The sequence below is a fragment of the Oncorhynchus nerka genome, linkage group LG26 (assembly GCF_034236695.1).
Source record: "Oncorhynchus nerka isolate Pitt River linkage group LG26, Oner_Uvic_2.0, whole genome shotgun sequence".
Lineage (NCBI taxonomy): Eukaryota > Metazoa > Chordata > Actinopteri > Salmoniformes > Salmonidae > Oncorhynchus > Oncorhynchus nerka.
In genome coordinates, this window is record NC_088421.1 from 51416511 (window position 1) to 51441773 (window position 25263).

The window sequence follows — 25263 nt, forward strand, 5'->3', positions numbered from 1 at the left end:
TTTCTATGAATATTAGTTTGGCTTCCAGGACAGTTCATTTATATGAATATTAGTTTGAGGCAGTTGATGGAAAGGTTTGATATTACATTTTACATTTAAGTCATTTAGCAGACGCTCTTATCCAGAGCGACTTACAAATTGGTGCATTCACCTTATGACATCCAGTGGAACAGCCACTTTACAATAGTGCATCTAAATCTTTTAAAGGGGGGTGAGAAGGATTACTTTATCCTATCCTAGGTATTCCTTAAAGAGGTGGGGTTTCAGGTGTCTCCGGAAGGTGGTGATTGACTCCGCTGTCCTGGCGTCGTGAGGGAGTTTGTTCCACCATTGGGGGGCCAGAGCAGCGAACAGTTTTGACTGGGCTGAGCGGGAACTGTACTTCCTCAGTGGTAGGGAGGCGAGCAGGCCAGAGGTGGATGAACGCAGTGCCCTTGTTTGGGTGTAGGGCCTGATCAGAGCCTGGAGGTACTGAGGTGCCGTTCCCCTCACAGCTCCGTAGGCAAGCACCATGGTCTTGTAGCGGATGCGAGCTTCAACTGGAAGCCAGTGGAGAGAGCGGAGGAGCGGGGTGACGAGAGAGAAACTTGGGAAGGTTGAACACCAGACGGGCTGCGGCGTTCTGGATGAGTTGTAGGGGTTTAATGGCACAGGCAGGGAGCCCAGCCAACAGCGAGTTGCAGTAATCCAGACGGGAGATGACAAGTGCCTGGATTAGGACCTGCGCCGCTTCCTGTGTGAGGCAGGGTCGTACTCTGCGGATGTTGTAGAGCATGAACCTACAGGAACGGGCCACCGCCTTGATGTTAGTTGAGAACGACAGGGTGTTGTCCAGGATCACGCCAAGGTTCTTAGCGCTCTTATTCTAGATATTTGGAGAGTAAAGTTTCCTAATGACGAGTCTTTCACTTGGAGTAATAAGACCCACTCCAGACAATCACCACAGATCTTTGGTTGGTGTCGAAATGTTTTGATCAACAGGCTATTTCTGTTAACATCCTGGTCACTCCCCTTTCTGACCATAGAGCTGTGTATATTGACATTACACTGTTTATCTCTGATAATGGCCCTTACTGATCATAGAGCTGTTTATACTGACATTACACTGTTTATCTATGATAATGGCCCTTACTGATCATAGAGCTGATTATATTGACATTACACTGTTGATCTCTGATAATAGCCCTTACTGACCATAGAGCTGTTTATACTGACATTACACTGTTTATCTCTGATAATGGCCCTTACTGATCATAGAGCTGTTTATACTGACATTACACTGTGTATCTCTGATAATGGCCCTTACTGATCATAGAGCTGTTTATATTGACATTACACTGTTTATCTCTGATAATGGCCCTTACTGATCATAGAGCTGTTTATACTGACATTACACTGTTTATCTCTGATAATGGCCCTTACTGACCATAGAGCTGTTTATACTGACATTACACTGTTTATCTCTGATAATGGCCCTTACTGATCATAGAGCTGTTTATATTGACATTACACTGTGTATCTCTGATAATGGCCCTGGCAGAGCATCCTATTGGAAGCTTAATATCTCTATATTAAAACATGAGTTGGTCCAGATGGAGATAAACAATGTAATTACACACTACTGGAACAACGCTATGAATAACAATTCATACAGTAATAACTGGGAGCTTTTTAAGGTTGGAAAATATGCAAGAAAACATGAGAGTATTGTTGTCAAGACCAGGAGAACTGAAGAAGAAAGTGTAATTACAAAGATCACCTGTCTTGTTCAAAAGCCTGTCGAAAGTCTTTCAGAGGAGGATACATCTGTTCTGTTTGATCTACAACACCAGTTGGATGATATGTATAAACTGAAAGCAGACGGAACCTTAGTCAGATGTAGGTAGAAATGGAGGAGGGTGAACAAAATTAATCTGATTTTTTTTGTCAGGTTCGAAAAATACCACTCTAAAAATAATACAATTCAGCAATTAAATATGACATCACAGACGACCCCACATTAATCTCCATCTTCAGTTGCATCTTCTACAGTATTGTGAGGTGTCCTCATCTTCTACAGTATTGTGAGGTGTCCTCATCTTCTACAGTATTGTGAGGTGTCCTCATCTTCTACAGTATTGTGAGGTGTCCTCATCTTCTACAGTATTGTGAGGTGTCCTCATCTTCTACAGTATTGTGAGGTGTCCTCATCTTCTACAGTATTGTGAGGTGTCCTCATCTTCTACAGTATCGTGAGGTGTCCTCATCTTCTACAGTATTGTGAGGTGTCCTCATCTTCTACAGTATTGTGAGGTGTCCTCATCTTCTACAGTATAGTGAGGTGTCCTCATCTTCTACAGTATTGTGAGGTGTCCTCATCTTCTACGGTATTGTGAGGTGTCCTCATCTTCTACAGTATTGTGAGGTGTCCTCATCGTCTACAGTATCGTGAGGTGTCCTCATCGTCTACAGTATCGTGAGGTGTCCTCATCTTCTACAGTATTGTGAGGTGTCCTCATCTTCTACAGTATTGTGAGGTGTCCTCATCTTCTACAGTATTGTGAGGTGTCCTCATCTTCTACAGTATTGTGAGGTGTCCTCATCTTCTACAGTATTGTGAGGTGTCCTCATCTTCTACAGTATTGTGAGGTGTCCTCATCTTCTACAGTATTGTGAGGTGTCCTCATCTTCTACAGTATTGTGAGGTGTCCTCATCTTCTACAGTATCGTGAGGTGTCCTCATCTTCTACAGTATCGTGAGGTGTCCTCATCTTCTACAGTATTGTGAGGTGTCCTCATCTTCTACAGTATTGTGAGGTGTCCTCATCTTCTACAGTATCGTGAGGTGTCCTCATCTTCTAACAGTATTGTGAGGTGTCCTCATCTTCTACAGTATTGTGAGGTGTCCTCATCTTCTACAGTATTGTGAGGTGTTCACATCTTCTACAGTATTGTGAGGTGTTCTCATCTTCTACAGTATTGTGAGGTGTCCTCATCTTCTACAGTATTGTGAGGTGTCCTCATCTTCTACAGTATTGTGAGGTGTCCTCATCTTCTACAGTATTGTGAGGTGTCCTCATCTTCTACAGTATTGTGAGGTGTCCTCATCTTCTACAGTATTGTGAGGTGTCCTCATCTTCTACAGTATTGTGAGGTGTCCTCATCTTCATTAGTATCGTGAGGTGTCCTCATCTTCTACAGTATTGTGAGGTGTCCTCATCTTCTACAGTATTGTGAGGTGTCCTCATCTTCTACAGTATTTTGAGGTGTCCTCATCTTCTACAGTATTGTGAGGTGTCCTCATCTTCTACAGTATTGTGAGGTGTCCTCATCTTCTACAGTATTGTGAGGTGTCCTCATCTTCTACAGTATTGTGAGGTGTCCTCATCGTCTACAGTATCGTGAGGTGTCCTCATCTTCTACAGTATCGTGAGGTGTCCTCATCTTCTACAGTATTGTGAGGTGTCCTCATCTTCTACAGTATTGTGAGGTGTCCTCATCTTCTACAGTATTGTGAGCTGTCCTCATCTTCTACAGTATTGTGAGGTGTCCTCATCGTCTACAGTATCGTGAGGTGTCCTCATCTGCTACAGTATCGTGAGGTGTCCTCATCTTCTACAGTATTGTGAGGTGTCCTCATCTTCTACAGTATTGTGAGGTGTCCTCATCTTCTACAGTATTGTGAGGTGTCCTCATATTCTACAGTATTGTGAGGTGTCCTCATCTTCTACAGTATTGTGAGGTGTCCTCATCGTCTACAGTATCGTGAGGTGTCCTCATCTTCTACAGTATCGTGAGGTGTCCTCATCTTCTACAGTATTGTGAGGTGTCCTCATCTTCTACAGTATTGTGAGGTGTCCTCATCTTCTACAGTATTGTGAGCTGTCCTCATCTTCTACAGTATTGTGAGGTGTCCTCATCGTCTACAGTATCGTGAGGTGTCCTCATCTTCTACAGTATCGTGAGGTGTCCTCATCTTCTACAGTATTGTGAGGTGTCCTCATCTTCTACAGTATTGTGAGGTGTCCTCATCTTCTACAGTATTGTGAGGTGTCCTCATCTTCTACAGTATTGTGAGGTATCCTCATCTTCTACAGTATTGTGAGGTGTCCTCATCTTCTACAGTATCGTGAGGTGTCCTCATCTTCTACAGTATCGTGAGGTGTCCTCATCTTCTACAGTATTGTGAGGTGTCCTCATCTTCTACAGTATTGTGAGGTGTCCTCATCTTCTACAGTATCGTGAGGTGTCCTCATCTTCTAACAGTATTGTGAGGTGTCCTCATCTTCTACAGTATTGTGAGGTGTCCTCATCTTCTACAGTATTGTGAGGTGTTCACATCTTCTACAGTATTGTGAGGTGTCCTCATCTTCTACAGTATTGTGAGGTGTCCTCATCTTCTACAGTATTGTGAGGTGTCCTCATCTTCTACAGTATTGTGAGGTGTCCTCATCTTCTACAGTATTGTGAGGTGTCCTCATCTTCTACAGTATTGTGAGGTGTCCTCATCTTCTACAGTATCGTGAGGTGTCCTCATCTTCTACAGTATCGTGAGGTGTCCTCATCTTCTACAGTATTGTGAGGTGTCCTCATCTTCTACAGTATTGTGAGGTGTCCTCATCGTCTACAGTATCGTGAGGTGTCCTCATCTTCTACAGTATCGTGAGGTGTCCTCATCTTCTACAGTATTGTGAGGTGTCCTCATCTTCTACAGTATCGTGAGGTGTCCTCATCTTCTACAGTATTGTGAGCTGTCCTCATCTTCTACAGTATTGTGAGGTGTCCTCATCTTCTACAGTATTGTGAGGTGTCCTCATCTTCTACAGTATCGTGAGGTGTCCTCATCTTCTACAGTATCGTGAGGTGTCCTCATCTTCTACAGTATCGTGAGGTGTCCTCATCTTCTACAGTATTGTGAGGTGTCCTCATCTTCTACAGTATCGTGAGGTGTCCTCATCTTCTACAGTATCGTGAGGTGTCCTCATCTTCTACAGTATTGTGAGGTGTCCTCATCTTCTACAGTATTGTGAGGTGTCCTCATCTTCTACAGTATTGTGAGGTGTCCTCATCTTCTACAGTATTGTGAGGTATCCTCATCTTCTACAGTATTGTGAGGTGTCCTCATCTTCTACAGTATCGTGAGGTGTCCTCATCTTCTACAGTATCGTGAGGTGTCCTCATCTTCTACAGTATTGTGAGGTGTCCTCATCTTCTACAGTATTGTGAGGTGTCCTCATCTTCTACAGTATCGTGAGGTGTCCTCATCTTCTAACAGTATTGTGAGGTGTCCTCATCTTCTACAGTATTGTGAGGTGTCCTCATCTTCTACAGTATTGTGAGGTGTTCACATCTTCTACAGTATTGTGAGGTGTCCTCATCTTCTACAGTATTGTGAGGTGTCCTCATCTTCTACAGTATTGTGAGGTGTCCTCATCTTCTACAGTATTGTGAGGTGTCCTCATCTTCTACAGTATCGTGAGGTGTCCTCATCTTCTACAGTATCGTGAGGTGTCCTCATCTTCTACAGTATCGTGAGGTGTCCTCATCTTCTACAGTATTGTGAGGTGTCCTCATCTTCTACAGTATCGTGAGGTGTCCTCATCTTCTACAGTATCGTGAGGTGTCCTCATCTTCTACAGTATTGTGAGGTGTCCTCATCTTCTACAGTATTGTGAGGTGTCCTCATCGTCTACAGTATCGTGAGGTGTCCTCATCTTCTACAGTATCGTGAGGTGTCCTCATCTTCTACAGTATTGTGAGGTGTCCTCATCTTCTACAGTATCGTGAGGTGTCCTCATCTTCTACAGTATTGTGAGCTGTCCTCATCTTCTACAGTATTGTGAGGTGTCCTCATCTTCTACAGTATCGTGAGGTGTCCTCATCTTCTACAGTATCGTGAGGTGTCCTCATCTTCTACAGTATCGTGAGGTGTCCTCATCTTCTACAGTATTGTGAGGTGTCCTCATCTTCTACAGTATCGTGAGGTGTCCTCATCTTCTAACAGTATTGTGAGGTGTCCTCATCTTCTACAGTATTGTGAGGTGTCCTCATCTTCTACAGTATTGTGAGGTGTTCACATCTTCTACAGTATTGTGAGGTGTCCTCATCTTCTACAGTATTGTGAGGTGTCCTCATCTTCTACAGTATTGTGAGGTGTCCTCATCTTCTACAGTATTGTGAGGTGTCCTCATCTTCTACAGTATTGTGAGGTGTCCTCATCGTCTCAGTATCGTGAGGTGTCCTCATCTTCTACAGTATCGTGAGGTGTCCTCATCTTCTACAGTATTGTGAGGTGTCCTCATCTTCTACAGTATTGTGAGGTGTCCTCATCTTCTACAGTATTGTGAGCTGTCCTCATCTTCTACAGTATTGTGAGGTGTCCTCATCGTCTACAGTATCGTGAGGTGTCCTCATCTTCTACAGTATCGTGAGGTGTCCTCATCTTCTACAGTATTGTGAGGTGTCCTCATCTTCTACAGTATTGTGAGGTGTCCTCATCTTCTACAGTATTGTGAGGTGTCCTCATCTTCTACAGTATTGTGAGGTATCCTCATCTTCTACAGTATTGTGAGGTGTCCTCATCTTCTACAGTATCGTGAGGTGTCCTCATCTTCTACAGTATCGTGAGGTGTCCTCATCTTCTACAGTATTGTGAGGTGTCCTCATCTTCTACAGTATTGTGAGGTGTCCTCATCTTCTACAGTATCGTGAGGTGTCCTCATCTTCTAACAGTATTGTGAGGTGTCCTCATCTTCTACAGTATTGTGAGGTGTCCTCATCTTCTACAGTATTGTGAGGTGTTCACATCTTCTACAGTATTGTGAGGTGTCCTCATCTTCTACAGTATTGTGAGGTGTCCTCATCTTCTACAGTATTGTGAGGTGTCCTCATCTTCTACAGTATTGTGAGGTGTCCTCATCTTCTACAGTATCGTGAGGTGTCCTCATCTTCTACAGTATCGTGAGGTGTCCTCATCTTCTACAGTATTGTGAGGTGTCCTCAACTCTTTGTTTTGATTGTCTGGGGGATGTGAAATCAGTTGGTGAGGCTGACAGGGAACAGTGTCATGACCCTATTATAGTTGAAAATAATAAATCTCCTGGGACTGATGGTGCATCTGCTGAGTTTTACACAACTGTTTACAGAACAGTTAGTCCCTTTTCTGTTGGAGGTCTCCTGGGACTGATGGTGTATCTGCTGAGTTTTACACAACTGTTTACAGTTCTGTTGGTCTTTTCTGATTACATTGTAAATAATGCTCTCCCTCCCAGTCTGACTCCAGGTCTGATTACATTGTAAATAATGCTCTCCCTCCCAGTTTGACTCCAGGTCTGATTACATTGTAAATAATGCTCTCCCTCCCAGTTTGACTCCAGGTCTGATTACATTGTAAATAATGCTCTCCCTCCCAGTCTGACTCCAGGTCTGATTACATTGTAAATAATGATCTCCCTCCCAGTTTGACTCAAGGTCTGATTACATTGTAAATAATGCTCTCCCTCCCAGTTTAACTCCAGGTCTGATTACATTGTAAATAATGCTCTCCCTCCCAGTTTGACTCCAGGTCTGATTACATTGTAAATAATGATCTCCCTCCCAGTCTGACTCCAGGTCTGATTACATTGTAAATAATGCTCTCCCTCCCAGTTTGGCTCCAGGTCTGATTACATTGTAAAAAATGCTCTCCCTCCTAGGTTGACTCAAGGTCTGATTACATTTATCCATAAGCCCAAGAAAGAGTTGCTTCTCCTCGATAATTGGCGTCCAGTCTGTCTGCTCAACGACTACAAATATCAGCCTCTATATTTGCAAAAAGAATGAAAGCAATATTGGACTCAATTATAGAGGAGACCCAATCTGTCTTCATGAGGAATATACATATGTTACAGACTGTGTGAATCCCTCTATCTGCATTATTCCAGTTCAGGAAAAAGTAACATACCTTGAGATGACCATATTTCAGGATGAACGGAAAAGATGCTCATTACATTTTTACACATGTTATTGAAAACAATACACAAAGATGTTGAACCAATGGTTACAGAGGTATTGATCCTTGAAAGGTGTTGCTTTCTGAATCTGAAGGTGTCTCCAGCCTTACTTCTGCAGCCCAGTCCTTTCTGAAGCTGAAGGTATCTCCAGCCTTACTTCTGCAGCCCAGTCCTTTCTGAAGCTACATCTTGACAACAAAATAGGTAAAGAGGAAAAATCACACATTTTATTAGGAAATCTGTCGTTATGAATACAGGGGGGTCTCCATTTTAAGTTCCTCATTAGAATATTCATAGGAGCATCGTTAAATCTCTGAGTTGTTGAACTAAACCATCGTTATTAACGTTGCCCTGGAAAACGCTCATATATGGTCCTGTCACGACTCCCACTGAAGGTGGCTCCTCTTCCTGTTTGGGCGGCGCTCGGCGGTCATCGTCACCGGTCTACTAGCTGCCACAGATTCCCTTTTCCTTTTCTGTTAGTTTTGTCTTATTGGTTGCACCTGTCTCTCGTTTGGGTTTTGGTTAATCCGCTCTTGTTCCTCTGTTTGTTTTGTGGTTGTGCATTTTTTCGTATTTTTCCCGGACTGTTTTGTCCTGTTTTTGGGCAGGTCATTTGTATGCGCCTGGTGTTTTGGCATGATTTATATCACCGGAATAAATAATACCATTGTCCTAAACCCTCTGCTCTCTGCGCCTGACTCCGCACCCACTACACCTAGAAGTCTCTCTGTGCCTGACTCCGCACCTGTTAGTATAATTTAATTATGACAATGTGCTTTCATCAATTGAAAGCCCTTAATCTATTTTATGATAATTTGTAAGATTTCTTGTTTGCATAAAATAGACGCAGACCAGTCTTTAAATAATAGGTAATAGAATTTATTCTCGGAGCGCGCTCCCACTCAAAACAAATGCATCAGTTTAAATACAGATCATGACGTCATTTCACTGTCTTAACCGAACCCCCCCCCCCCTCTCGACAGGACAAAGTAAGGTGAAGAGTTAATTCTATCTTACTAACACACTCCCAGATAACTTTTGACCCCTCAACATTATCGATCACCACTGAACTGACAGGTTTAATTAACAGAAACCCTAGGAATGCACTCATTGCCTAATCTAAAAACCCCAGAGCTAAGTTTCAGGTTGGGTCAACCATAGGCTAACGACCTTATGTGTTTACACAGTCCACAACCCATTTGTTCCTGCCCAGTTGGAAATGGTGTTCATTAACATTCTATTCCTCCTTGTCCTGTCACACAATTTCTTCTTATGAACTCATATTGTTAATCAAACATACAGAGTATAAGTTTACCTAGACACAATTCTATTTAAAATGGGGATATTGTTTATTCATTTATCCATAATAAATCCAACAATCCACCCTGAAAATGACTAAACAATTCATACTTTCATTAAACACTAAAAGAAAACTTCAATGATATCCTAAGAATAAGACAAACCTATACACGTATGTACATAATCAACGCCGATGACTGTTTTAACCTACATCAGAATCTTAATTCTACTTATCAGGATTTTCTGTTAATCTTCATGAAAAAACACAGTCTATACATTGAAACAAGAAAACATCTAAATTTCCTAAACATCAAATTTGGTCTCGCGAGTGAAAGGATCCGGATTCTTCTATTACGTCCAAGCCATGTATTTTGTATTCCACTGGTTAGAGTTTAGGATTGGTCCATATATCTCCATCTGAAGTGTCATCAATTTCTCCAGAGTCCTGGAAATGATAACTTTCATACACGCAATCAAACCCATCCGCACAAAACTAACACAGTGTGTATATATTTGCAAACCTTAATGAATAAACAAAACTTCCAGGGCTTTTTCAATTTGGTCGTTTATGGCCTCAATCTCACCCACTCTCCCCAAGATTATAATCCCAGGAAACATCTAAAAGTGAGACACCTAAACATCAATTTTCCCAGAAGAACACAACACGCCTAACTAGCATTCACTATGCTACTTCGATTCAGAAACTCAAAAGTGAACTATAAACTAAACCTAATGATAATTCCCCTTTACCTCAAATCATTAATCATCAGTTTTAAACAACGTCAATGTAAATGTTTACTTAAATTAACATGCTACCCTTAGATACAATTAACCTGATAACATTATTATCCAATGTATTACTTTTTCCCTCTGCCGCAAATGTTGTACATTTCTCAGTGTAAGGAATCTGTAATTTAATCCCAGATATTTAATAAAAATGTAAACGCATTCTCCCATGGCTCCTTCCACTCACATATTTTAGATAAATTCCATCCGTCCCGGAATAAGGAATCCTACTTAAACACACCAGAATACAATGTTTAATTAAGTTAAATCAAACCCTAAAATAGACCATAACCAGTAACCAAATAAACAAAACACTTTTATCAGCAAACAATTTTCTCCGTTACCCCCAGTCACAACATCATTTCCGTGGCGACAAAAGTGCCTTGCGAGTGATGTCATCAACAAGCGCTCAACCTAGAGCCGAGCCGCAACGACTTTCAATGAATAGTAAATAATTGTTGGCTGTCTGCAGCAACAGTAGTACGGGTTCGATAAACCAATCCTAATTTATCACATCTGTTGAATCCTGAATTAGAATTTACAACATCAATCAACATCTCTCATCTGTAAATTCGCTAAATTTATAAGAACATTTCGATGGGCATAAATCTATCGTAATTGTCTCTTCGTTATTATTTAGAATGCATTTGATTTAAGTAACTGTCTCCTCTTTGACTTAGCATTTTAATTACGACTCTATTCCCAATACATTATTCACTTGTCTAATTAAAACTCGATTCAACCATTCTTACCTATTTTATAGTCCAATATAGTCCAATGGAATAACTAGCAATTCCGTTGCTAACTGTAGCATCTTTTCAGACTGCCCTTACGATATTCAGCTCCTTAAAAAAATGTATTTGGAACTTTTAGCCACTTTTGAAAAGTAACTCAAAGCTATAATGCATGCATTTTCCCTCTAAATGCCACAACCCATTTTCTCTGTCATAATTTGTTGCACAAAACTGTATCGTATCTCTTCGTTATTCCCTAAAATTAATCAGGTTTAGGTGACTTTCTCTTCTATGATACATTTATTTAAATAAATATGACTCCCATCTCAATACATTATTCTAGCAGATTAATTGGCAAAATAGGGCATAACATCGAAATTGTCTCGCCATTATTTTGAATGAATTCTTCTTTCAATTCAACCTAAACAACATATTAAACGTTCAGTTCATATCTTATACAAACACTAGCGACCATATTTTTTCAGGCAAAACATACAAATAGATTAATTACAATCTAAAATCAATTTTAGTCTATCGGTTTCAAAGCTGAGATACGAACCTTAGTGTCTGTAGTCGCAAACTCCGGCACCGAGAATTCCCAGGAAATAGTCCTAATTTAAACCCTTCCTGGCTATTTTAGTAGTATCAGCTTCTATTCAGGGTCTTTGTCTGGGTCAGATTTCCTTTTCCTTTGTTCTCAGCTCCCTTCCTGGCCTCGGCTAACCATATCCTAGCTGTATTTAGCCCCTCTGCCCGTTGTTTATCTGTCTTTTCTCCACTAACACTATTTATTTGTTTAATCATTGATTAATAACCCCTCTGGCTTCCAAGGCACCCGGATCTATCAAGCTAGTTTTTTGTATGGTGTGTATTCTCTCCTTATTTTTCTCCTTTGTGGAAACATTGTCAATAGCTTTGACTGTTGAATCGGATATTAGGTTTTACCTATACAACTATAAGCCCAGGGGTCGTAAATCCCTAGTTAACATCTTATTTTCCGGTTGTGTCAGAGGACTTTTAAAGACAATAATATTGTTAATCTCACGCCACTATTTTAGGCTTCCCTCTCGCTTGGAACCTCTTGTCTATAGATTTGGCTTTTATCCCATTCCTCTAGATTTTGGTGTCCCTCTTCTCCTCATTTGGACTTTATTTCAGTACTATTTGTTGAATCGGAACGATGGTCAATACTCCCACAATTCAAATGACCATTCCAGTTATCTTGTCCACATAGCATTCCCTTCTTGTCTCCCCACGCTTAGTATTTGTACAAGATCACCGTCCTATCCCCCAGCACCTATTTAATATCCTGTCTTAATCTCAGGTGAATATGCCTCTCATGATTAAGTTTAGTTTATTTACGGTAGTGCACATTACCACAGGTTATTTTCGAACCTGCCCAGTGTATATCGGTTATACAAAACCCAGTGTATGTTGGTCATACAAAACCCTGTGGGAATAGCAAAGCTCCCATTATTGATGAATTCTAAAAATTTAAGAACATCAATCAAAGAACTCAAATCCCTCCAGAATCGCCGACTGGGAAAAGAATTGTTCGTTGGATCTAGTCATCGTCCCTGTCGGTCTGGGGTGTACACAGGCCTGGTCTTTTCACCCTCAATTCAGAGGCCAGGCCTTAAATAATGGGACCAGGCCCGCTCGTGCACGATTTTTCGGCGTACGACCTTCAGATGGCAGAGACGGGTATTTTAGATCCGGCTCGAAGGATCAATTGTTGCAGGAATGAAATTCCTCTGTTTTAATACCCAATTAAAATTAAACACTCTGTCAATCCATAAGAATTTGTATGACTCCTATTTGTATAAAATGGACAGAGCCCAGTCTTAAAGTCAATCAGCAGCATTTATTCCCGAGAGTACTGCCCATTACAAACTTTACCACAGGTTATAAACTGAAAATGACGTCATTAGTTTTAGCCCGTGTCATCTCCGCTCCAGTACAATGGCTGTATGGTTCTCACATCGTCTCCCCCTATTAAGATAATATATGACCGAGCCAAGGCCAGCTTGTGTAGATAAGCCTTTTAGCCAGTCTGGCTATAAGTTCATTCATTTCTACCATGGTACAGACAGTCATTGTTCTAATTCTTGATTATATTTACACACATTATATTCAGTACTAGGATTAAAAAGAATATTCATACATATATAGTAACATAATAGTATTCTGATTAGCACATATACAGTAACATAATAGTATTCTGATTAGTCAGTCCTGATTAAAATGTATACAGAATTAGTCATTATTGATCAAAGAAATCCCCTTAACAACCTGCCATCTACCCACCTGGGGACTGAGGGTTATGAGAGAACCCCCACATCACTAGCTTCTCTTTATTCAACCTGCCATCTACCCACCTGGGGACTGAGGGTTGTGAGATAACCCCCACATCACTAGCTTCTCTTTATTCAACCTGCCATCTACCCACCTGGGGACTGAGGGTTATGAGAGAACCCCCACATCACTAGCTTGCATGTTCTGCAGCCTTGTAAAGATAAGGAGGGGATGACTGGGAGGCAGGTTGGCATTTATTTTCATGAACCTTGCCCTGGAGGCAGTTCAGCAAAGTGGTCACTAGCTGACACAGGCACAAAGTAATACAATCTGATTTTAATCCTACAGCCAATTTTTACTTTGGAGCTGGGGCTAGGGGGCACAATGAGTTCCCTAAAGGGAACACCCCCTCCCATTCAGATGAAAAAATATTCTTTAGAAATATTTAACTTTCACACATTAACAAGTCCAATACAGCAAATGAAAGATAAACATCTTGTTAATCTACCCATCGTGTCCGATTTTTAAAATGTTTTACAGTGAAAACACAATATATATTTATGTTAGATGACCACCAAATTCAAAAACACACACACAGCGATTTTTCAGTCACAAAAGCATAAATATAGATAAAATGAATCACTAACCTTTGATTATCTCCATCAGATGACACTCATAGGACATCATGTTATACATGTATTGTGTGTTTTGTTTTGTTCGATAATGTGCATATATATATATAAAATCTCAGTTTACATTGGCGCGTTACATGCAGTAATGTTTTGATTCCAAAACATCCGGTGATTTTGCAGAAATACTCACAATAAACATTGATAAAAGATGCAAGTGTTATTCACAGAATTAAAGATAAACGTATCCTCTATGCAACCGCTGTGTCAGATTTAAAACAAACGGAAAAAGAATAATCTGAGAACGGCGCTCAGAACCCAAAGAAATAGCCGCCAATTTGGCATCAACAGAAGCTACAAAAAAACACTATAAATATTCACTTACCTTTGAATGTCTTCATCAGAAGGCAGTTCCAGAAATCCCAGTTCAACAATACATGACTGATTTGTTCCATAAAGTTCCCAAAAAGCCCATAATTTAGCCACTTGTTGTCAGCTTGTTCAGCCCAGCATTCAATCCTCAAAAAGCACGAGTAATTCCTCCAGACAAAAACTCAAAACGTTCCATTACAGGTCGTAGAAACAAGTCAAATGATGTATGCAATCCATATTTAGGATGTTTTAAACATTAATCAGCAATAAGGTTCCAACCGGAGAATTTCATTGTCTGAAGAAAAGCATAGGAACGGGAGGACACTCTCTCGTGACCGCGCGTAACGAGACCGAGGCTTTCTGCCAGACCACCCACTCAAAGAGCTATTATGAGCCCCACCTTTATAGTAGAATCATACAACCAGAATCTAAAGACGGTGACATCTTGTGGAAGCCCTAGGAAGTGCATGCTCATCCATATCTAAGGTGGACATCCAATGGCACTGTTTTCTAACTTGAGTTCTCACTTCCTGTTTGGATTTCTTCTCAGGTTTTTGTCTGCCATATGAGTTATGTTATACTCACATACATAATTCAAACAGTTTTAGAAACTTCAGAGTGTTTTCTATCCACCAGTAATAATAGTATGCATATATTCCCATCTGGGACTGAGTAGGAGGCAGTTCACTCTGGGCACCCCTTTCATCCAAAAGTGAAAATGCTGCCCCTAACATCAACAGGAAATCACGCAGTTCTGCCTCCAGGTCAAGATTCATGACAAACATCTACCTGCGACTGGGAGAGGCAATGTAAAATCAAAAACGATTTTTTTTTCACAATTAACATGCCTTTTCTTGTTTCAATTATGTTTTATTATGAAAAATACAATATCTTCTTGTATACTTGTACAACTAAATAAACTAAAATATTTTTTTTTTGTCACATACACATGGTTAGCAGATGTTAATGCGAGTTTAGCTAAATTCTTGTGCTTCTAGTTCCGACAATGCAGTAATAACCAACGAGTAATCTAACCTAGCGATTTCACAACAATGACCTTATATACACAAGTGTAAAGGGATAAAGTATATGTACATAAACATACATAAATGAGTGATGGTACAGAGCGGCATAGGCAAGATGCAGTAGATGGTATCGAGTACAGTATATACATATGAGATGAGTAATGTAGGGTATGTAAACATTATATTAAGTGGCATTGTAAAGTGGCTAGTGATGCATTTTTCCCATCAATTTCCATCAATTCCCATTATTAAAGTGGCTGGAGTTGAGTCAGTATGTTGGCAGCAGCCACTCAATGTTAGTGGTGGCTGATAAACAGTCTGGTGGCCTTAAGATAGAAGCTGTTTTTCAGTCTCTCGGTCCCAGCTTTGATGCACCTGTACTGACTTCGCCTTCTGGATGATAGCGGGGTGAACAGGCAGTGGCTCGGGTGGTGATGATGCACCTATACTGACCTCACCTTCTGGATGATAGCGGGGTGAACAGGCAGTGGCTCGGGTGGTGATGATGCACCTGTACTGACCTCTCCTTCTGGATGATAGCGGGGTGAACAGGCAGTGGCTCGGGTGGATGTTGTCCTTGATGATCTTTATGGCCTTTCTGCGACATCAGCAGTGTATGTGGAGCGTATGTCCATATATAATTGTACTATTTGTTATTCAACATAAAAGACGTACAACAAATGATCACATTTATTTTAACGGTGTTATTGTTTAAATTGTTTACATTTAAGAGTTTAAATGTTGAAACAGAGGATCCATCTAAAACAGTATAAAACAAGATGATAAACAGAGGATCCATCTAAAACAGTATAAAACAAGATGATAAACAGAGGATCCATCTAAAACAGTATAAAACAAGATGATAAACAGAGGATCCATCTAAAACAGTATAAAACAAGATGATAAACAGAGGATCCATCTAAAACAGTATAAAACAAGATGATAAACAGAGGATCCATCTAAAACAGTATAAAACAAGTGCAGTATGTTCTGAGAATGTTACTTTAACGTCAACTCATAACGTCACACTATAACTTCATGGGAGTCTTGTGGAAAGACTGCATGTTGTTTTGGGTGGATTGAGTGACGTCTTCATCAACATTTGCAGAATATTCCTGTAATATTTTCACCTCTGTGGTTGTGGGACCACTTGGTGCTGGAATGATGTGTCTGTTTGTTCCCATTTCTATCAGAAATGATGGTCCTCATTTGAAGGTCAAGGTCCTGTGTCAAGGTCCTCACTATTATAGGAAGACGTGTGTGTGTGTGTGTCCAGTGTGTGTTTGTGTGTCCAGTCTGTGTGTGTGTCATGTGTGTGTGTGTGTGTGTCTAGTGTGTGTCCAGTGCGTGTGTGTCCAGTGCGTGTGTGTCCAGTGTGTGTGTGTCCAGTGTGTGTGTGTGTTTGTATCACTGTTACCATGGCAATTATTTACAGGTTATTATTTAACAGGGACATTGAGGAGTCATCACCCCAAACCCTTAACCCTGGATAGAGGGGCTCAGTGAATGTGGAGGTGAATGTGTACAGGTGGGTCAGTGTGTCAGAGGAGGCTCTATAGAAGGACAGAGTGCCGGCTGGCCAGTCCAGATACACTCCTAATCTGTGGGAGCTGGAGGAGGGGACGTCTATGGTAGTGGGATTATTATTGTGCCAGGCAATGAAACGGTTGTCATAGCATAACAGACTCCAGGACTTGTCATTCCAACCAAGACCACAATCATTAACCCCTCCTCTCCTGCTGATTCCTTTATATGTCACTCCTATACCAGCCCTTCTCCCACTACACTCTACCTCATAGTAACAGCGCCCAGTCAGACCCTCTCTACACAGCACCTGTTCACAGTCCTCAAATCTCTCTGGGTGATCAGGATACGGCTGCTCCTCTGTCCTACATGTCACCTTTCTGTTCTCCTCAGACAGAGAGAGGAGTCTGTTTACTGTGTTTAGGTCCAGTGTGAGATCACAGACATCTGATGGATGAAACCAGACACAATATTAGAAATCATTATCATTCACATTAGAATGTTAACTCACTTTTCACTAATTCATTTAATGTAGATGTTTCTAGGTATCAGAAGGAGAAGTTAAGGTAACCTGAGAATTGTTGAATGATCATATGTTATACTGTATGGAAATAAAAAACACTTATTCCCAATAATTACACACTCACACACACACACACGCACACACACACACGCACACACACACACACACACACACACACACACACACACACACACACACACACACACACACACACACACACACACACACACACACACACACACACACACACACACACACACACACACACACACATTGTCAAAGCAACTCTTTGTAAACTTTGGTGTCCCTGATTTCTGCTTCTGTAGAACTACAGCTGATATTTAATATGACCAAGTAAGTAATGATGTTGGTCTTTGACTTTGACTTAACTTGAATTAAGACTTATTCTTAGTCATATTCTTCACAGCAGTCAACACTCACATTTTCTAAGTCCAGGTTTCATTGTGTTCTCTCCACCATGTTCCACACTGTAGCGGTAAGCAGAAGAACAGACAGTCATGAGGGATACACCTGAACTCACACACACACACACACACACACACACACACACACACACACACACACACTCAGCACATAACTCTGATAAGTCAAACATGTCTGATATGAACATTGACATAAACCCTCTACATACTTGAGTTTCTCCAGTCTGCAGTGTGGATCCTCCAGTCCAGCAGAGAGCAGTCTGACTCCTGAGTCTCCTGGGTGATTGTAGCTCAGGTCCAGCTCTCTCAGGTGTGAGGGGTTTGAACTCAGAGCTGAGACCAGAGAAGCACATCCTTCCTCTGTGACTAGACAGCCTGACAGCCTGCAAAGAGTCAAATCATATTAAAATCACACTGATATTCTTTGGTGGTGAATTTTTTTAGATATATCAGTGTCCTGAAAACTGCCATATCTATTCATAAATTAACATATCTGTGGAAGGACCACCAGAGGGCAGGCTGGGCTCATGGATAGTAGCCCAACAAGGCATGGGAGACAAGGTAACCAGAGGGCAGGCTGGGCTCATGGATAGTAGCCCAACAAGGCATGGGAGACTAGGTAACCAGAGGGCAGGCTGGGCTCATGGATAGTAGCCCAACAAGGCATGGGAGACAAGGTAACCAGAGGGCAAGCTGGGCTCACGGATAGTAGCCCAACAAGGCATGGGAGACGAGGTAACCAGAGGGCAGGCTGGGCTCACGGATAGTAGCCCAACAAGGCATGGGAGACAAGGTAACCAGAGGGCAGGCTGGGCTCACGGATAGTAGCCCAACAAGGCATGGGAGACGTGGTAACCAGAGGGCAGGCTGGGCTCACGGATAGTAGCCCAACAAGGCATGGGAGACAAGGTAACCAGAGGGCAGGCTGGGCTCATGGATAGTAGCCCAACAAGGCATGGGAGACAAGGTAACCAGAGGGCAGGCTGGGCTCATGGATAGTAGCCCAACAAGGCATGGGAGACGAGGTAACCAGAGGGCAGGATGGGCTCACGGATAGTAGCCCAACAAGGCATGGGAGACGAGGTAACCAGAGGGCAGGCTGGGCTCACGGATAGTAGCCCAACAAGGCATGGGAGACAAGGTAACCAGAGGCAATTAAGCACAGCTGACGGTACTAATGACATACTCTCCTTCCCCTATAAGAGAGAGAATGGAACCAGCAGAGAGGAGGGGAAAACTATCTCTGGAAGATGGCCACTGAGAGAGAGGAGCTATCCAGGAAGAACCACTAAGACGGTGACAATCCCGTGACTATTTGTTGTAGTTTAAAGATAATCCTATTGTGTTCCTGTTTCATCTGGAGAAGAAGATGTATGTTTTTCCTTGGAAGATTTTCATTGATTATGTTGGACTGTTTGTGTTGACCAAATGCCCTCAATAGAGAACGGTGTTCAATCAAGAAAACCTACTCCTGACTCGTTTATTCCACCTTCCCGCTTTAGAGTGACGCCCAATTACTTGGTCCGCTCACATATCATTATTAGAAATGACAAATGATCAAAGTATTGCCTGGGCTGGGGGGCTAATCCACTACTGCAAATGAGTGGAGGAAATGCAGATATGAGTGTTCAGAAACATCTTCTATTCTTACTGACAATACAAGTGAAGTGCAGCCATGGAATATGGGACCAAATACTAAACTTATGACTACTTTAATACACTATAAGTGAATATAAACAAATAATTACGACTTTTCAAATGGGAGAACTACATACATAAAGTGCTTTCATATCTGATAATACTGACCTCAGAGTCTCCAGTTTACAGTGGGGATTCCCCAGTCCATCAGAGAGCAGCTTCACTCCTGAATCCTTCAGGTCATTGTTACTCAGGTCCAGTTCTCTCAGGTGTGAGGGGTTTGACCTCAGAGCTGAGACCAGAGAAGCACAGCCTTCCTCTGTGACTAGACAGCCTGACAGCCTGCAAAGAGTCAAATCATATTAAAATCACCTTGCTATTCTTTGTCGGTGAAACTTGTGGCAGTATATTTTTTCAAATTTTTTAGATATATCAGTGTCCTGAAAACTGACATATCTATTCATAAAAGAACATATCATTATTAGAAATGATCAAAGTATTGCCTGGGGCTGGGGGGCTAATCTGGATTACTCATGTGAATCTAAGTATTTTCTCTCTCTCTCTCTCTCTCTCTCTCTCAATTTTGCTCAAGTATGACAATTGGTTTGTGGGTTGTGTGTGTTCATCCACTACTGCAAATGAGTGCAGGAAATGCAGATATGATAAAAGCACTGACATTTGTTCAGCACTACTCACTACTCACTACTTATAAAGCACTGTGGGATCAGTACTCATAAAGCACCCTGGGATCACTACTCACTACTCATAAAGCAACCTGGGATCACTACTCACTACTCATAAAGCACCCTGGGATCACCATAAAGCACCCTGGATCACTACTCACTACTCATAAAGCAACCTGGGATCACTACTCACTACTCATAAATAAAGCACCTGGGATCACTACTCACTACTCATAAAGTACCCTGGGATCACTACTCACTACTCATAAAGCAACCTGGGATCACTACTCACTACTCATAAAGTCCCCTGGGATCACTACTCACTACTCATAAAGCACCCTGGGATCACTACTCACTACTCATAAAGCACCCTGGGATCACTACTCACTACTCATAAAGCACCCTGGGATCACTACTCACTACTCATAAAGCACCCTGGGATCACTGGGACTCACTACTCACTCATAAAGCACCCTGGGATTACTACTCACTACTCATAAAGCACCCTGGGATCACTACTCACTACTCATAAAGCACCCTGGGATCACTACTCACTACTCATAGAGCACCCTGGGATCACTACTCACTACTCATAAAGCACCCTGGGATCACTACTCACTACTCATAAAGCACCCTGGGATCACTACTCACTACTCATAAAGCACCCTGGGATCACTACTCACTACTCATAAAGCACCATGGGATCACTACTCACTACTCATAAAGCACCCTGGGATCACTACTCACTACTCATAAAGCACCCTGGGATCACTTCTCACTACTCATAAAGCACCCTGGTATCACTACTCACTACTCATAAAGCACCCTGGGATCACTACTCACTACTCATAAAGCACCCTGGGATCACTACTCACTACTCACAAAGCACCCTGGGATCACTACTCACTACTCATAAAGCACCCTGGGATCACTACTCACTACTCATAAAGCACCCTGGGATCACTACTCATAAAGCACCCTGGGATCACTACTCACTACTCATAAAGCACCCTGGGATCACTACTCACTACTCATAAAGCACCCTGGGATCACTACTCACTACTCATAAAGCACCCTGGGATCACTACTCACTACTCATAAAGCACCCTGGGATCACTACTCACTACTCATAAAGCACCCTGGGATCACTACTCACTACTCATAAAGCACCCTGGGATCACTTCTCACTACTCATAAAGCACCCTGGGATCACTACTCACTACTCATAAAGCACCCTGGGATCACTACTCACTACTCATAAAGCACCCTGGGATCACTACTCACTACTCACAAAGCACCCTGGGATCACTACTCACTACTCATAAAGCACCCTGGGATCACTACTCACTACTCATAAAGCACCCTGGGATCACTACTCATAAAGCACCCTGGGATCACTGAATATAACCGAATAATTACGACTTTTCAAATGGGAGAACTACATACATAAAGTGCTTTCATATCTGATAATACTGACCTCAGAGTCTCCAGTTTACAGTGGGGATTCCCCAGTCCAGCAGAGAGCAGCTTCACTCCTGAATCCTTCAGGTCATTGTTACTCAGATCCAGCTCTCTCAGGTGTGAGGGGTTTGAACTGAGAACTGAGACCAGAGAAGCACAGCCTTCCTCTGTGACTCCACAGTCTGACAGCCTGACAAAGAGATCATCATGACTTCACAAACACACTGTTAATTTAACACCAGTAGTGTAGAAGGACAATGGTAGATGCATTTGGTTAATTTTCTCAAATAATCTTTCGTTTCCTAGAATTGTATGGTCATATTGTTATGCTAATGTGAAAATCAATGAATTTATTCAATATGTTTTTCAATATAATATGATATACATATTATAATACATATTTCTTCCTGGTGATTAGTTCTTATATGTCATTTTATTTACTCACAGAACAGCTCTGGAGGCTTTGACCACTGGCAGCAGCCTCAGAAGACCTTCCTCTGATCTGGAGTATTTCTTCAGGTCAAACACATCCAGCTCCTTTTCTGAAGTCAGCAACACAAAGACCAGAGCTGACCACTGTGCAGGTGACAGGTTGGGTTTTGAGAGACTTCCTGATCTCAGGTAGCTTTGGATCTCCTCCACTAGAGAATGGTCATTCAGTTCATTCAGACAGTGGAACAGATTGATGCTCCTCTCTGGAGAGGGATTCTCCCTGAACTTCTCCTTGATGTACTTGACTGTTTCTTCATGGCTCCGTGAGCTGCTTCTTGTCTTTATCAGTAGACCTCGTAAGTGCTTCTGATTGGACTCCAGTGAGAGGCCCAGAAGGAAGCGGAGGAAAAGATCCAGGTGTCCTGTCTCGCTTTGTAAGGCTTTATCCACAGCACTCTTGTAGACAGTAACTTCAGACTTGTCGTTTGTTTGCAGTTTGTCCATTAGATTCTCATTGTTGTTGATGAATGAGAGGAACACATATACAGCAGCCAGAAACTCCTGAATGCTCAGATGAACAAAGCAGTACACCTTGTCCTGGTACAGCCCACATTCCTCTTTAAAGAGCTGTGTGCACAATCCTGAGTACACTGAGGCTTCATTGACATCAATGCCAGCCTCCTTCAGGTCTTCTTCATAGAAAATCAGATTGCCCTTCACAAGCTGTTGAAAAGCCAGTTTTCCCAGTGACAGAATGCTCTCTTTATTCCAGTGTGGACCTGTCTCTTCTTTCCCAAGATACTTGTCATTCTTCTGTTTGGTATGAAACACCACAAGGTGTGTGTACATCTCAGTCAGAGTCTTGGGCATCTCTTCTCTCTTATGTTCCAGCATGTGTTCAAGGACTGTTGCAGAAATCCAACAGAAGACTGGAATGTGGCACATGATGTGGAGGCTCCTTGATGTCTTTATGTGTGAGATGATTCTGCTGGCCAGGTCCTCATCCTGAATCTCTTCCTGAAGTACTCCTCCTTCTCCGTGTCATTGAACCCTCGTACCTCTGTCACCTGGTCAACACACCCTGAAGGGATCTTATTGGCTGCTGCAGGTCGGGTAGTTATCCAGAGGAGAGCAGAGGGAAGCAGATTTCCCTTGATGAGATTTGTCAGCAGAACATCCACTGAGGTTGACTCTGTGACGTCCCAACAGATCTTGTTCTTCTGGAAGTCTAGGGGCAGTCGGCACTCATCCAGACCATCAAAGATGAACAGAACTTTGTACTTGTTGTAGATGGAGATTCCTGATTGTTTGGTTTCCATTGAGAAGTGATTAAGAAGTTCAATGAAAGTGTGTTTGTCCTCTTTCATCAAATTCAACTCCCGAAAAGGGAATGAAAATACGAATTGGACATCCTGATTTGCTTTTCCTTCAGCCCAGTCCAGAATGAACTTCTGCACAGAGACTGTTTTTCCAATGCCAGCGACTCCCTTTGTCAGCACAGTTCTGATAAGTTTGTCTTGTCCAGTTAAGGGTTTGAAGATGTCGTTACATTTGATTGCAGTCTCTGGTCTTGCTTGTTTCCTGGTTGTTGTCTCAATCTGTCTCAGCTCATGTTCATTATTGACCTCTCCTGTTCCACCCTCTGTGATGTAGAGCTCTGTGTAGATCTTATTGAGAAGTGTTGGGTTTCCTTGTTTAGCGATCCCCTCAAATACACATTGAAACTTCTTCTTTAGATTAGATTTGAGTTCACGTTGGCAAATCACAGCAAGCTCATCTGAATCTAGAAATAACACAGAGGATATTAATATTATGTCTGTTTTAATGTCTACAGTATTGTAGGACTGTTATAAAGTTTTACATTATAATAATTTATTCTCTTAACTGACTGTATAAATGTGTAAATGTTGTCATAAGATGTTATTGGTATTATTGATGGTATTATTAATGTTCTCTCTCTAAATGAATCACCACAACACATCCCTGCTGCTACTTGATGAGGTCACTAGGTGTTGTGTTAAGGCTGCTACAATATCATTGAGTTACACAGCTACTTTAGCTGTACTTTAGCTACAGCTTTTAAATGTTATAAAACATCATTCAACATGAGGCAGACAGATCTTACATTTCTCCAGTGTGTCAGCAAGCTCCTTCTGGTTCATTTTCCTCAGGATGTGCAGTGTGATCTTCAGAGCCCCCTCTCTGGCACTGCTCTCCTGCTTCTCATCTTCAGCATCCACCACTTCCTTATCCTGCATCTGACTCTCAAAGCCTTCTGGGAGTTCTGGACTAAGAATCCTTCTGAACATCTTCAGCTCGTTCTTCACAAATGTCATAATTTTCTCTTCAAGCATCTGAAATAAATAAAGTAAATAAGTTAAGCAAGAGAAGAAATGCTTTCTCATTAACACATTAATGAATGATTGACAGATCAACTTTACTTGAGGTAAACAAAAACAAATGTACATAACAGGACCACATACACTGAATATGGAGGCCAGGTCTGTTTGATGACTCTGGGAAGACTGACCACTGAGAATCTCTGACTCTGATCTCTCCTGTTGGTTTCTGTGGACAAAACATGAGATTACATCTCCTCATCCAGGGAGTACACACACACACACACACACACACACACACACACACACACACACACACACACACACACACACACACACACAGGGAGGGAATGTTGTGTTTGTTTAATATTGTTTTAGGACTATGAAAATGGACAAAAGGATTAGCCTATGGATTATGAAAACAACAACAATAAATGGGAAAATGGGAGAGGAGAAATGACTAGAGACAGTGTTGTTTAACTCACTGACCAGGACCCATGAGTTCTTCTTACCTTTGTTCAGTAGAAAAGTCTCCCTCTCTAAACAGTATAGGTAGTTCCATAGACTTGTCACTCTTCATGGACACACAGCTGGGAACAGGGGAGGCTGGTCTCTCCTGCTTGATTGGACTTCAACACAACAGAGACAAACATTACATCTCTCATCTACTCTGAGCTCAGATGGGGAAACATAAGAAGAGTTTCATTCCAAAACGCTATATATCAATTTTCAGAAATGTTGGGAAATGTTATTTTATTGTTTAAATAAATGATGAATCCACTCAGGCTTTATAAAGGCTTCTAACATTTGTAATTTCACTTCAAAATGTCAGACTGGATTTGATGTAAAATGGATCAACCACAACAACAATGTCCCTTGATTACAAACCATATAAAAATGCACATTTGCTGTTATTTTCCTGCTGTGAGAAATAGATTTGGCATCTTTAAGTGCATTTATCTATAGATACATGTATCTAGGTGAGACAACCACATATCACAGTCAGATATACAGGATACCAACATTCCTGTTAAATAATGGATATATAGATATCTAGATGAGACAACCACATATCACAGTCTAATATACAGGATACCAACATTCCTG

General features: G+C 41.7%; 3 protein-coding genes across 5 annotated transcripts in view; all 3 read right to left on the minus strand.

Annotated features, from left to right (window-relative positions):
* The window catches only part of LOC135564800 (NLR family CARD domain-containing protein 3-like), a 152043-nt gene that overhangs the window by 111861 nt on the left and 14919 nt on the right, over positions 1–25263 (minus strand). For 2 of the 3 annotated variants that reach the window (XM_065010856.1, XM_065010855.1), the window contains exon 3: positions 24669–24785. The exons of the other annotated variant lie outside the window; for it this stretch is intronic. In XM_065010856.1, the coding sequence (XP_064866928.1) occupies positions 24669–24785 (117 nt within the window). The remainder of the gene's footprint in view (positions 1–24668; positions 24786–25263) is intronic. 3 annotated transcript variants of the gene reach the window in all.
* LOC135564807 (NACHT, LRR and PYD domains-containing protein 12-like) lies at positions 14934–22834 on the minus strand. The gene is made up of 6 exons (XM_065010872.1): positions 21831–22834; positions 21402–21575; positions 19410–19583; positions 17813–17986; positions 17602–17648; positions 14934–17084 (listed from the first exon to the last, which is right to left on the minus strand). Exons 1-6 carry the CDS (start codon positions 22760–22762, stop codon positions 16543–16545), a joined length of 2043 nt encoding a protein of 680 aa, XP_064866944.1. The 5' UTR covers positions 22763–22834; the 3' UTR covers positions 14934–16542.
* LOC135564812 (NLR family CARD domain-containing protein 3-like) lies at positions 22786–24407 on the minus strand. Its single transcript, XM_065010878.1, has 3 exons — positions 24301–24407; positions 23943–24171; positions 22786–23600 (listed from the first exon to the last, which is right to left on the minus strand). The coding sequence occupies exons 2-3, from the start codon at positions 24169–24171 to the stop codon at positions 22786–22788; spliced, it is 1044 nt and encodes a 347-aa protein (XP_064866950.1). The 5' UTR covers positions 24301–24407.

Bases quoted from the DNA above. Each gene is read 5' to 3' on its own strand.
- LOC135564807 (XM_065010872.1), bottom strand. From the start codon at position 22,762: ATGTGCCACATTCCAGTCTTCTGTTGGATTTCTGCAACAGTCCTTGAA. The intron at 17,987-19,409 runs GTCAGTATTATC...GACTCTTTGCAG, and splicing joins TGTAAACTGGAGACTCTGAG to GCTGTCAGGCTGTCTAGTCA. The intron at 17,085-17,601 runs GTGAGTGTTGAC...TTCATCCATCAG, and splicing joins GAAACCTGGACTTAGAAAAT to ATGTCTGTGATCTCACACTG.
- LOC135564812 (XM_065010878.1), bottom strand. From the start codon at position 24,171: ATGCTTGAAGAGAAAATTATGACATTTGTGAAGAACGAGCTGAAGATG. The intron at 23,601-23,942 runs GTAAGATCTGTC...TGTTATTTCTAG, and splicing joins TGCTGACACACTGGAGAAAT to ATTCAGATGAGCTTGCTGTG.